Here is a 14,174-nt window from a genome sequence, read left to right as displayed (position 1 = left end):
AGCCCTTAAGATATTTGAAGATGGCTATCATATCTCTTCTCAGTTTACTGTTTTCCAGGCTAAACATACCCAGCTCCTTCAAGCGTTCCTCATAAGGCTTAGTTTCCAGACACTTGATCATCTGGCTTGCCCTCCTCTCCACACGTTCCAGTTTGTCAACATCCATCTTAAATTGTGGTGCCCAAAACTGGACACAGTATTCCAATTGTGGTCTGACTATGGCAGAATACAGTGGTATTATTACTCTATTACTTCCCTTGATCCTGGACACTATACTTCTGTTGATGAAGCCTAAAACAGCATTCCTTTTTTTTTTTTTTTTTTTTTTTTTTTTTGCTGCTGCATCACACTGTTGACTCATGTTAAGCTTGTGGTCCACCAAGACCCCTAGATCCTTTTCACATGTACTGCTAGTAAGTCAGTTGGAAGGGACCCTATTGCTCTAGCAATTCAAGACACAACACACACTTCAACTCATGGATTGACCCTAACACAGACTAAGAACCGGGCACACTAATATAGAAGGCACTGGCTGTTGCCCCATAGCAACTGGCTTGGCTCACATGCACCTGTTGGCTCCTCTCATGCATGGGACTATTTGTTCTCATGAAGGAAATTAACCCTTTCCTCCATGTCCAGTTCCTCCAGGGGCCAGCAAACCTTTTCAGCAGGGGGACGGTCCAGTGTCCCTCAGACCTTCTGAGGGGGGGCCGGACTATATTTTGAAAAAAAGAAGAAGTACAAATTCCTATGCCCCACAAATAACCCAGAGATGCATTTTAAATAAAAGGACACATTCTACTCATGTAAAAACACACTGATTCCCGGACTGTCCGTGGGCCAGATTTAGAAGGCGTTTGGGACGGATTCGGCCCCCGGGCCTTAGTTTGCCTACCCATGTTACAGTCTATTTGACAGCCCTTAGTGGTTTTTGCAGTTATACAGATGAGCTCTTTCAACTGTTGATAAAGGCGACCTTTCTATGCCAGCTTCATCACCGTGCACCCAATTAGTTGCTCAAAAGACTTGGTATATTGGATTAGGCTGGAGGTCCATGAAAACTCAGTGCCAGACAAGCTTGCAAGCAGGATAGGGCAGATATAGCCATCTCCCATTATTGTCACCAGCATCTCACACTCCGAGAAACAAGTTGGACCTGCGACAATTTGCTGTGGTCTTCAATTCTTTGTTCATTGTGCCAACCCATCAGCCACGCCATCTTCAGGCTACTCCGTTCTTTCCACCCTCCCTTCTAGCTATTCAACACTACTCAGTAAGCATTTGTTGGCCACTGAGCATGCTTAGTCCTCATTGACCTTTTTGGGGCCAGCCCATCCTTTAAGGTTTTCCCGAAGCCTGCTGATACCTCTCTCTTGTGCTTGGATGGTGTTGTTGGGCTACCTAAGGATCTGTATATGGAGATGAGTTTGCTATTAGCCTAAATCATGATACTATTTCCGAAGATGAGAGGCTCAGTTGTAGTGGTCAAGACTTTGATAGGCATATCCTCTTTGAATTTGTCTCATCTGAGAGAATGACATCCACAGCAATGGCCACAACATCATCCTATGTCCCACCAAAACTACATCAAACAGGGAGATTTTGACATGAGGGAAGTGTTTTGAAACAAACCACACCCCATGTGGATTCTAATGTGGTACAGTCCTGTGAAAGGATTGTACCATGTGCACCACCACATATTTGAATGAGCAGAAATAGAAGTGAAATAATAAATGGGAGGGGGGACTGCAAAGAGAATTAACTACACAGTAAATACAAGTTTTCTGATATATGCCTCTCTCACTAAACGTAGTACCTTAAAACTGCAGCAGCTCTTATAATTTCTTCAAGTTACTGATCTTGCACACTTTATCGCTACACCAAGCTCTCTGTGCATGGCAGATGCATTGTTGCTGCACTGATAAACATCTGCAATTAAGGATCAATTGTATCATTGGTTTTCAAAAGGACCCTTCCTAACAGGGTCACCATTTGTTTTGAAGTTCCCAAAATTACTGAGTACTATAAAGGAGCTATCCTTCCTGTGCCATTTGTGTATGTACCTGTGGATTAACCTGTAGCAGGCACTGTATAAGGACTTTATTGACAATCGCTGTGGGATTAGCAGCGTTTACCCAGCGTTTGGGTTGTGGCAAGTGGGAAGGACAGGTCTAATCCCCATCTCCTTGTGTTGCTTGCTCTCTTTCCCTGAAGCATGCAGATTACTGCTGAAAACCACACTGTGTGAGAGACGCTGAACACAACATGGTGGGATTTGTCCTCATTGTTTATGTCCCCCTCCACCCAAAGCATTTGAATAGCTTGCGAATCCCGTGATAGCCTTGCAAAATCTACAATGCCACCACCAAGCAGCGACACACACCCCACAACAAAAAAAGTTACTAGGCCAAGAACATTTTACTTTAGGATTTGCTCCTGGCAAACAAGCCAGGCAACTCTTTTGCCGCAAACAAACCAGCATCTCTCTTGGGTAGGGCAGTCATTTGATTACACGATTGCTTCCCCACACATCCATTTGAAAGTCAACTCAAACTTGTTACTCTGCAGCAAAGCATGTTGAGCAATAAATGTGGTTTGAGTTGTGAGCTGGACACATGGCAAATGCATCATTTGACCCCTTTCATAATGGATCCAGTCCATCCATGATCCCAGAATACCAACGTAGTTGTGTGAATTAGCTGGGGATTGAGAGTGAGCAAGGCAAAAGTGATGAACATATGCTTCTGCCTTCAGAATATGAGAAGAGCTGAATCAGACCAAGGATGTATCTAGACCAACATCTGTTTTCTCATCGCGGCCAATTAGATGCCTGTGAGAAGCTCACTTGCCCTCTTCCACTGTTCTCCCCAGCAACAGGTAGTCTAAATCATACCCTCCTTGTCCATCAAGCTTGGTATTGCCATCTCCTCTGACTTGCAGTGACTCTTTGGGTTCATCTGAGATTCTTTCAGCTGGAGTTGCTGAGGACTGAATTTGGGACCTTCTTGGTGAAAAACACGTGCTCTGCCACTGAGTTATTGCTCTTCTTCATATGGGTTTATGGTGTTAACGTGGGTTTTATGGTCTGTTGCTGCTGCTGCTTTGCATCCTGGGGCAATTAGCAATGTCTGTCTTGCAGCTGCTCAGAAATTGGTTCCTCAATAGCATTCTGAAGAGTTCAGCCTGACATTAGCTCATGCAGAACAGAGAGGTTCCTTAATCCTTTTCCAAATTCCGCTTGGCTTTAGGACTTATGGAGTCCCTGAATCCATCCTCTGTTTTCCTTCGTCTTATGTTTGGATAACTTTGTAACCTAGCTATTTAGAAGGACTGCCCTTCCCTCTGCCAACAGTCGGTTGCTCTTCTGCATTTGCTCCCATTTCCTCTTTGTTGTTTCCTCCCTCTAAATCTTTAGACTCTGCTAGACTTGGCAGGCTTTTTCTCGTGGCCAACATTTAAACAAGAAAAGTCTGGGGAGGAGAGCGCACCCTTTGTTTAATCACTTAAAACAGATGGGGAAGACGTGGCTGGCTGGTGGCGCGCAAAGCAGTCGTTCTTCCCCAATCCAGCAGATAGAAATGACAGCTGCCGCCTGAAGAGAGCATGTTTCCATCTGGGGTGGCAGCTAGATTCAGAACATGCACCTTGAACATACCCTCCAAGTGTCCTGATTTTCCAGGGACAGTCCCGGAATTACGAAAGCCATCCTGGCTTCTGATTTTACCCTGGAATGTCCCTATTTCCCCTGCCAGTGCTGCCACCGCCAAACTCATGGAGGAAGATGTGCTTGTTCTGAACGGCAGCAGCAGTGAAGGAGCATCCCATTGCCTCTCCATGGCTGCTGCTGCTGCTTCCGGTCTCCTCACTTGGGCAGCTTTTAGCACCTGCTGGAGCGCAGGTGAGGAGGAGGAGAGGCTGCCACAGCCATTGCCCAGTCCTGTGTGCCGTGCCAGCTCTGAAGGGCAGACAGAGGTCAAGGTCACCCAGGGCGGGAAGAAAGTGAGAGCAGAGTGGAGTGCAAGGAGTTTTTTTTAATGCTTTGTGCATCCCTTTCTAAAATTTATTTTTTGGTGTGTGCTTTTCTTTTCGTAAACCAAAGAATAAAATTAAATAAAATTGGGATTGAGGGATTTTCTCAGGACAGTGGAAGGTATATGTGGTGTGTCCCATTGGTGAAGTGGTGGTGGAAATGCTCAGGGGAAGGGGATAAAAAATGGGGGTGGGGTCGAGGAGCATCAGTTGGGTGGGGGGAATGAGAAATATTCCTATTTTCATCTGAGGAATTTTGGAGGGTATGACTTAAAGAGAGGTGCAGAATGCACGACTACAGCAGGTGCAATTTCCTCCCCCATGGAGTGCACTGAGTGAAAAATCCACATGTGCAAAACCTTTCCCTTCCACGCACCCCCTAAAGCTACAGTAACTCAGCCCGACATTGAGCCAGCTCTTTGCTCCATGGGCCACCCCTTTCCTCTCCTGCAATCCAGGTTTAGAGCCAGTTCGGAAACCGGTGATGATACCACTTAATTAATGGTGCTTCAGCCCCAGCAAATCATTTTTATGTTGGAAGCTGGTGGACAGCTGCTTCCTTTAATTCAAACAGAAGTGGACATAGTGGGCTGACCATAAATTATTTCACAGATCATTCAGGTGTTTGCAGCAGCCACTGCCAAATGGACTTAAAAACAAGGTTGGTGCTCACTGTCAGAATGTGTCTATAACTGAGGATCCATTCCACTCATATAAAATGCATGCAATGTTAAAGTCCGCAGGCCCTGACACGTTCAGTTGACAGAGACTTCCTGCTACTTGATGTAAAATTTCTCTGCCTGGTCACCTAGATGCAATGAACCGCTCCTGTATTGGAGTCTGGTCTGTTAACCCCTTATGTCTTAACATCCTAATCTGAGGGAATCAACAGTAGCATATAGCTGACATTCAGTTGCTTCTGCTTTGTCTTATTGGTAGTTTTATTGCTTTTGCTAATTTAGTGAACGTTGCTCTAGCTTAACTTAAGCCCATTAATTTTGATGGTTCAACTGTGAGTAGAATTTAGATGGAGATTTGGTTTCTGTGCTGCTCAGGGAAGAAGGGGTTTCTCCTTCCCTCAGTTTTGGTTTCTCCCAATTTTTCATTTTTCCACTATTCAGTTCTTCACATTTCCACATCATGATGCAATTTTTAAACAATTATCCTGAAAATTAACCAGCTTTTTAGTGCACGCTTCTTTCAATATTCACTTTTTAAATGAAATGGTTCCTAATGCACATATTTTTGCCAGCATTTCCCTCTAATATACTACATTTTTAATGTTATTTTTCATTGTTGTTATATGTGCTTTTATGCAGTTTCCTTTAATCCGTGCATTTTTGTAAACATATGGTTGGAGAACTGCATTGAAAAATTCAAAGAGGTGTGAATATTGAAGGAAAGATGCATTCCTGTTCACATATTGTTTGGGGACGTGCAAATTAGGTAAATTTCCATAGAAATGTGAACCAAACCTAATTTCTCTCCCAACCAGCATAAAAGAGCAGTGGAGTAGCAGAGGATGGACAGAATATTCCTTTTTTTTTTTTTTTTTTTTATAATAATTTTTATTGATTTTACAACATAAACAAAAAACAAACAAACATAATGCGACTTCCCCAAACCTCCCCTTCACTGCATCCAAATTTCAAAATTTTTAGCAATTCTTCATCCCATTTTTATATTTAATTCTCTTTAAAAAGAGTTTCTGCTTTATAAATTTCGATTTATAGCTGTAATTCTTTGTGTCCAATCCCCTGACATCTTAACATTCCGAAATTTTACAACAATTTTTAAGATAGATTTTAAATTTTTTCCAGTCCTCCTCCACTGTCTCTTTCCTCTGGTCACGGATTCTGCCGGTCATCTCTGCCAGTCCCATAAATTCAGTCACCTTGGTCTGCCATTCTTCCAGAGTAGGTAATTCTTTAGTCTTCCAATACTTCGCCAAAAGGATTCTTGCTGCTGTTGTTGCGTACATAAAAAAGGTCCTATCTTTCTTTGGTACCAATTGGCCGACCATGCCCAGGAGAAAAGCCTCCGGTTTCTTTACAAATGTCCACTTAAGGATTTTCTTAATTTCATTATAGATCATTTCCCAGTAGGCCTTAATCTTTGGGCAGGTCCACCAAAGGTGATAAAAGGTTCCTTCACATTCATTACACTTCCAGCAATTGTTATTGGGCAAATGATATATCTTTGCAAGCTTGACTGGGGTCATGTACCACCTATAGATCATTTTCATTATGTTCTCTTTCAGGGCACTACATGCCGTAAATTTAATACCTGTGGTCCATAACTGCTCCCAGTCAGCGAACATAATATCATGACCAATATCTTGTGCCCACTTAATCATGGCTGATTTAACCGTTTCATCTTGTGTATTCCATTTTAGCAGCAGATTATACATTCTAGACAAATTCTTAGTATTGGGTTCTAGCAATTCTGTTTCTAACTTTGACCTCTCCTTCTGAAATCCTAGTTTTCTGTCCTGCTTAAAAGTTTCATTAATCTGGTAATAATGTAACCAATCTCGGACTTTAGGTTTCAATTTCTCAAAACTCTGTAGTTTCAACTTTTCACCATCATATTCTATAATTTCACAATATTTTGGCCAGTCTGTATCCATGTTCAATCTTTTTACCGCCTTAGCTTCCATTGGTGACAGCCACCTGGGGGTTTTACTTTCAAACAAATCTTTATATCGATTCCATACATTATACAATGCTTTCCTAATAATATGATTTTTAAAATTTCTGTGTACCTTTACCTTGTCATACCATAAATATGCATGCCAACCAAAACTATTATCATAACCTTCCAAGTCCAGAATGTCTGTATTCTCAAGAAGTAGCCATGGTTTCAGCCAGCAAAAAGCTGCTGCTTCATAATAAAGTTTTAAGTCCGGCAGGGCAAAGCCCCCTCTATCCTTTGCATCAGTCAAAATCTTGAATTTAATTCTGGGTTTTTTGCCCTGCCAGACAAATTTAGATATATCTTTCTGCCACTTCTTGAAACAGTCCATCTTATCTAAAATTTGTAATGTCTGGAACAAAAACAACAATCTCGGCAATACATTCATCTTAATTACAGCAATTCGGCCTAACAAGGAAAGTCTCAATCTTGACCATATATCGAAGTCTTTCTTCACTTCAGCCCAGCATTTCTCATAGTTATCTTTAAATAGGTTCACATTCTTAGATGTTAAATTCACCCCCAGATATTTTACCTTTTTAGTAATTTCCAAACCAGTTTCTCTTTGAAAACTATCTTTTTCCCCCACCGTAAGATTTTTTTCCAACACCTTTGTCTTGTGTTTATTCAATTTAAAACCTGCTACCTGACCAAATATTTCAATAAGTTCCAGAACTCTTTTTGTACTAGTTTCTGGCTGTTGTAATGTCAAAACTAAGTCATCTGCAAATGCTCTTAGCTTATAATGTTTAGTTCCGACCTGTATACCTTTAACCAGCTGGTCTCTTCTAATCATATTAAGGAAAACCTCCAGTACCGATATAAACAATAGAGGGGAAATTGGGCATCCCTGTCGTGTCCCTTTCTCTATTGGAATTTCATCCATAACCATACCATTTACAATAAGTTTGGCCTTTTGCTCAGAATAAATTGCACTTATACCATTTTCAAAGTTCTTGCCTACCCCCATTCCTTGGAGATTCCTCTTCATAAAGCTCCAACAAATATTGTCAAAGGCTTTCTCTGCATCCACAAAAATCAAAACAGCTTTTCTATTTATATCAGTTTCCAAAAGTTCTAGAATATCTATAATATTCCTCACATTGTCTGACAATTGCCTGCCTGGTAGAAAGCCTGTTTGGTCCCTGTGAATCTCCTCTAACAAAACTTTTTTGAATCTTTTTGCTAGAATGTCTGCAAAAATTTTATAATCCACATTCAAAAGTGATATAGGGCGGTAATTCTTAACTTGATGTTTCTCAGTTTCTGTCTTTGGTATAAGTGAGATGAATGCTTCCTTCCACGATTCGGGAGCCTTTTTCCCCTCCAAAATTTGATTGCAGACTTCTTTCAGTGGTTGTATTAACCAATCCTTCAATACTTTATAATATCTCGCAGTTAGTCCATCTGGTCCTGGTGATTTTCCCAGCTTCATATCCTGGATGGCACTCTCTATTTCTTGATCTGTAATTTTCTCATTTAAACTCCTTCTGTTGTTTTCAGAAATTTTTGATAGTCCGTATTTTCCAATAAATTCTTCTATCTCCTGTTCATTTTTTGGCCCTTGTTTGTATAATTTCTTAAAGAAACTTTGAAAACAATTACTTATCTCATTTGGTTTATTAATAGACTTCCCGTCTACTTCGAGTGATGTCACTGTATTCAGTTTTTGTCTCTTTTTCAGTTGCCAAGACAGTAGCTTCCCACATTTATCTGCAGACTCAAAAGTCTTTTGTCTCATTTGTTTAATTTTCCATTCTATTTCCTGGTTCATCAATTCCATATATTGTGTTTGATAGAATTTTATTTCTCTTAATATCTCCTGGGATTTAGGCTTAGATCTCAGTTTCTTCTCCCCTTCTTTTATTAGATTCCAAATTTTCTCTTTCTTCTCATTCTGTTTTTTCCTCTTTATTGAATTCTGTTGTATTAGGAAGCCACGCATCACGGCTTTACTTGCGTCCCAAATGATTCTTTTTTCTGTGTCTGATCTCAAATTGATCTCGAAGTAGTCTTTAAGTGTTTTTTGGGCCTTTTTGCAAATTTCCTCATCTCCAAAGAGGGTGTCATTCATTCTCCATCTAAAGGTTCCAGCTGTTGTCAGTTTCATTTCCATCTTGACAGCATTGTGGTCAGAGCAGGTCTTTGGGCAGATTTCTGTTTTTTTAACCTTTGATGCCAGATTACTAGAAATCCATATTTGATCAATTCTAGTCCATGTCATTTTTGCTTCAGAGAAGAAGGTCCCCTCCCTTTCCAGAGGGTTCCTAGTTCTCCAAATATCAATCAGATCCATAGTGTCAGTCAGGTCAAAAAAAGTCTTTGGTAGTCTTCCATCATTAGATATTGTTTGTCTTTGGGCCTTATCCATATTTGTAGAGACGACTCCATTCATGTCACCCATCATTATAATTTTAAAGTCCAAAAAGTCCATTAAAGTCTCATGCAACTTCTTGAAGAATTCAGCCTTCCCCTCATTTGGTGCATAAACTCCAACAATCAATATTTTTTCTCCATGAATTTGGATTTCCACTGCCAGGTATCTTCCTTGGTCATCCTTAAAGATCAATTTTGGTTCAAATTTTTCCTTGACATAAATCACAACTCCTCTTTTCTTGACTCTATCTGATGATATAAATTCTTGTCCTAATCTCTTGTTTGTTAAAAGTTTTCTATGTATCCTGGCAATGTGGGTTTCTTGTAAACAGATTATATCTAGATGTTCCTTCTTTAATAAATGAAATACTTGGCCCCTTTTTCGAGGGTGGTTCAAACCATTGCAGTTCCAACTGAAGAGTTGCAGAGACATTTTAGTTACTGGGTAGATCTTCCACCGACTGCACCAAGTTGACTGGACAGAATATTCCATCAGAATATTCTGTTGACTGGACAGAATATTCCATCGCTCTTCCAACCAACCACTCAACTCACCTAAATGAAATTCATCTGGTGATCAGCCGTGTGGTTTAAAATAAGACCAACTCCTTATAGGCATCTTAACAGGCTGAATAAAGCAGTATTGCAAATAAAAAATTCACAATTCAAACCTATGCTGAGTGATCAATGCAAGCTTTCGTCATAGCTAAGTATAACTGAAGATAAAATGCTTATGCATTAACAAAACATGGGGTTTATAGCACTAAATATCAGGAAGTCTCTCTGTATAGTACAGTGGTACCTCTGGATGTGAATGGGATCCATTCTGGAGCCCTGTTCGCATCCTGAGCAGAATGCAACCCGCGTCTGCACAGGTGTGCGGTTTACGATTTGCCGCTTCTGCGCATGCGCGTGACATCATTTTGAACGTATGCGCGAGCTGCGAAACCTGGAAGTAACCCGTTCCATTACTTCCGGGTCGCTGCAGAACGCAACCTGAAAACGCTCAACCTGAAGCTACTTTAACCCGAGGTATGACTGTATATGCATTCACAAAATGCTGGGAATGACTTTGCCTGCAGGTTTGCCAGAACCTTTAACTCCTTTGAGTCCCTACACCTCTGTAACAAACCTGTTGAGATCTACAACAGACAATCTACTGCAAACATGACCTTTTGAACCCATGGGAGGTGTGACTTTTTAATCTGCCTATGCTAACTTCCACCTGCCTTGCGCCAGACTGAGTTGGTTGTGTACATGTCATTGCTGATACCATCCTCTGAATTTGGTGGAAGTCAGATTTGGGTGCTGGGTTGCAGCCGTTGCTTTTCCAAGTGGTTGCAATCTGGTGTCAAAACTGAATCTGTGCTCTTAAGCATGCAATAAGCATGCATATGATGACCAGCTTAACCTATGACAGCATGAGTGAAAGCGAGGGCTGGCTAACAAAACAAAACAAAAAACCACAGCTGTTGCAGGAAAGCACAATCAAATTAATATGGATAAGGCAATGCCTATTGCTGTGGCGTAGCGTGGGGGTGCAGGGGGGCCGGCCGCACCGGGTGCAACATCTGGGGGTTAGGGTTAGGGGGCGCAAATCCATGGGTTAGGGGGCGCAAGTTACTTGCCTTGCCCCGGGTGCTGACAACCAACGCTACGCCACTGGCCTATTGAAGTAAGGTGTGTTTTTTTTGCATTGCACAGAACTCAGCCTGCAGCTGGAAGTCTGGATTCTTTAACTGTGGTCTGCTTACTCTACTGTTATGGTGAATTCAAAATAACACTCCATCCATGTTGAATCTTGTGTATATTTCTTTTAGCTCATCACAACAATCACCCTTAAATCCTCAGAAAATGATCTTTAAAACTTTGGGAGCCAGTATGGCATCCTGGAGAGTGCTGGACCAGAATTGGGGCAACCCAGGATCAAATCCATACCCACAAAGCTGGGTGACATTAATCCCATCACTGTAGCTCATCATAATTTACTTCATAAAGTTGCTGTGGAAATTAAAAAGGAGAGGGAAAAGAATCATGCATACTACCTTGACCTCCTTGAAGGAAAGATCATTACCAGCTTGTTATTATAAGAACTAGTGTGTAACTTTAAAAAAAGTGCCTGGGTTTGCTTGTTTCCTCTTCCATCCTCATCCTTTTTCCTTTTGTGTGGTGTCTTTTAGATTGTAAAACTTGTAAGCAGTAACTATTTTGTTTTCATTGATCTTATGTTAAGGTCACTACTCTGGGTGCTCTGTGGTTGAAGCGTTTCTATACTCAAGCCTGAAAATAAAGAAAAGTGTGCATCTGTGGGGAAAACATGCAAGAGTCAATTTTGAAATACCTAGAGCTTTTTTCTGCACTTTCCCTTAAGAGATATTCTGTGTTAGGGGTAGCCTGGCCAGGCGTCAGAGGCTTAGTTTCTCAGGCCCTCAAGTTTCAGGACCCAATGAGCCAACTGCTCATTTGCGTGTGTTGAATTTTTCAACTATCAAATTCCCCAGATGAGGGGTGCTAAAAAGTTGTAGCATGACTTGGGAATTCAAAAGATAATTTGGTTAAATTAATGTAGTTTAGATATATTAAAATTTGACTAAAATTGCATAGAAATCATTAAAAATGATTGTGAAGTACTCGCAGTTGTATTAGATTTTATTTCCTTATTTCTTTAGCATTACCTGACATTTTCAGAAGGTAAAACTAAAATTCTTTGTTTTCCAAAAGTAGCTTATGCGCTTCTTCATCAAACCTAGATTTTCCAAGCTAAATGCTGTCCAGCTACAAAAATACAAAGGAGTCTTAGAGCTATCTCACTAGATCCCTACAAAAACCCAGCTGCCTCCCATTCATGGGACTAAACTTGCGTCAACTAAAATATCTCTTGGCATTTCTATGTTTAGCCACTTTGCAAAGCTTTATGAGTGATGGGTCTGGGTCAAGTCCTTCTGTTTAGTATCAATTTCAACTCTTCCCTTGGAAACCTCATTTCTCTCTCATGCATCAGACTGCTCAAAGAACGAGGAAAGAGCCTCCTTTTCCGATTTGCACGTTAAAGGCTCTCCCAGGCCAGCCGTTTGAATCAGGACATTTCAGCCTGAAAGCTTTTGCTCACACACATAATCGAAAAGAGAGAGAGAGGTTGTTTTCTTTTTTTTTAGGAAGGCTAACTTCTGACTGAAGATGACACAATAACCTGAGGGGAAGCACGTTACAATGAAACACACCGCGTGGTTAAAGCGTTTAGGGGAGGGGGGGAATAAGGCTCCCCAGATCGACAATGTGTGACTGGCATGCCCTCACCACACACAACGCTGCCCATAATCTCTCCGCTTCTCTTAATGCTCTCTCTCATCAGCAACAAGGAAAGAAGATGGTAACCTGCGTACTCACCATATGGCGCCTCCATCTTAGCACTTAGCTGTGCGATTACATTGACCATTTCTCATCAGTATAATTCTGTAGAAAACGGAGAAAGTGTAAAATTACAAGAAAAGCTGGGTGAAGGAGGCGGGCGGAAGGTGAGCAAACCTGCCTCCTCTGTTATCTTATTGATTCGCTTAATCAGGCCTAATGTGGGTGGAGATGTTAAATAGTAACCAAGCTCATATGGAAACCAACCTGCAAGGTGCCGTCTGCCACGGTAGCTATAGTAACTGCTTCCAAGCTTGAAACTCAAACATGACTTTATGGCACACTTTTGGGACTCCTACCGACACCTAGTTTCAGGCCTTGGGTGACCCCATTGCCGGGCGATTACTTTCCTTCTTATTCCTCCAAGACAAGAGGCTAAAGGGAAGTAGCCCTGGAGCCTGGCAAGGCAGAGAACTCTCCTTTGGGAGCTGTGAACTAGGTCAGTTTCACAGCTGCAGAGACACGGGGCATTTATTGCCCTCACCAAGCAAACACAGAGAACAAAGGCTTTGTGTCTGTGCGTGCACGCGCTTGAGGCCCTGCACGCCATCATTGTTGATGTGCTGTGCGTACATACCCAGGTGTACATTTGATTATATGTAAAAGCATAGAGGGTTGTGTATTAATTCATGGCAGCGTACATGTACATTGTAAACAGAGAGATCTGGGTGTGTAGTAAATGTGTGTGGTTGAGGACAGGCATTTCTAAGGACCGGGGCTTATGTGTAGGTGTGTGTACATTCTATATATATTTATTTTAAAGTATATAGTGACCTTTACTCAGGCTCCCGAAGGAGTTTGCAGCAAAACATTTAAAAAATGCAAATGACACACATGTACCAAAAAATAATAATAATCCCCGCCCCCCCCTAGTAAACTATAGCAGCAGGGGAAATAATTTAAACGCGAGAATAAAAATGTCTTTGTGTGGTGCCGAAATGATAGCAATGTTGGTGCCAAGCAAATACTGTAAAACAAAAGTTAAATCCCAAAGGAATGCCAAATGGTTAGGGCAGTCACAACTGTGGATTAGCTAAGACCTGGGGATGCTTTTGCACTGACAGTTATACACAGATTTACTGGTGGAACTCTGGATACACTCTTATTGTTGTATATTCCATACTTGACAAGTCGTGTTCCTGGTGTTAAATTATTCCCAGTGGAAGATTCAATTTCAGTATACTGCTTTTATTTTGGGGGGTGCAAGAAAAATATGCCATAGATGACAATTTGTTCTCTCCTACAGGGCAAACAAGTTTGGGTAAAGGTGGCCATTTAGTGTGTCACCCAAAAAGAGGAAATGCATCACCCCCCCCCCAAAAAATGTCAAAGATTTACATAAAATTTGTATATGCTGATCTATAAAATGTGTATATAATAGTGGGGAGTGCCTGGCACTGCCTAGGAATGACTAGAAACCAAAAAATATTGTGATTTTTAAATGGATATAGCAATTTATGAGTTTGAACCCATCATGCCAAGCATTGGGCAAAGTCATGCCGAAGTCATGTTTCGGTTCACCATCTTGATTCAGAATGGTGCCTGGCATCCAAACATCAATGGAGACAGCTGTCCGCACCTCAGGAACCCTTCTGCTGAGTTTGATGACAATATCTCTGGAGGCAGCCGAACCTACACCAAAGTCATGTTTCAGTTTGCCATCTTGA

The 14,174-nt window shown here is 41.4% G+C and overlaps 1 protein-coding gene across 1 annotated transcript in view; it reads right to left on the bottom strand.

Moving 5' to 3' along the window:
• HNF4A (hepatocyte nuclear factor 4 alpha) overlaps window positions 1-12,615 on the bottom strand; it is a 72,899-nt gene extending 60,284 nt beyond the window's left edge. Inside the window, exon 1 of the mRNA XM_081867874.1 lies at window positions 12,487-12,615. Within this exon, the coding sequence (XP_081724000.1) occupies window positions 12,487-12,535 (49 nt within the window). The 5' untranslated portion in view covers window positions 12,536-12,615. The remainder of the gene's footprint in view (window positions 1-12,486) is intronic.
• Window positions 12,616-14,174: the final 1,559 nt, after the last annotated feature.

Source organism: Podarcis erhardii (genome assembly GCF_964252035.2).
Source record: "Podarcis erhardii genome assembly, chromosome: 6".
Taxonomy (NCBI): Eukaryota; Metazoa; Chordata; class Lepidosauria; order Squamata; family Lacertidae; genus Podarcis; species Podarcis erhardii.
The sequence above is the reverse complement of the archived record's forward strand: the minus strand, read 5'-3'. Positions and strand labels throughout refer to the sequence as shown.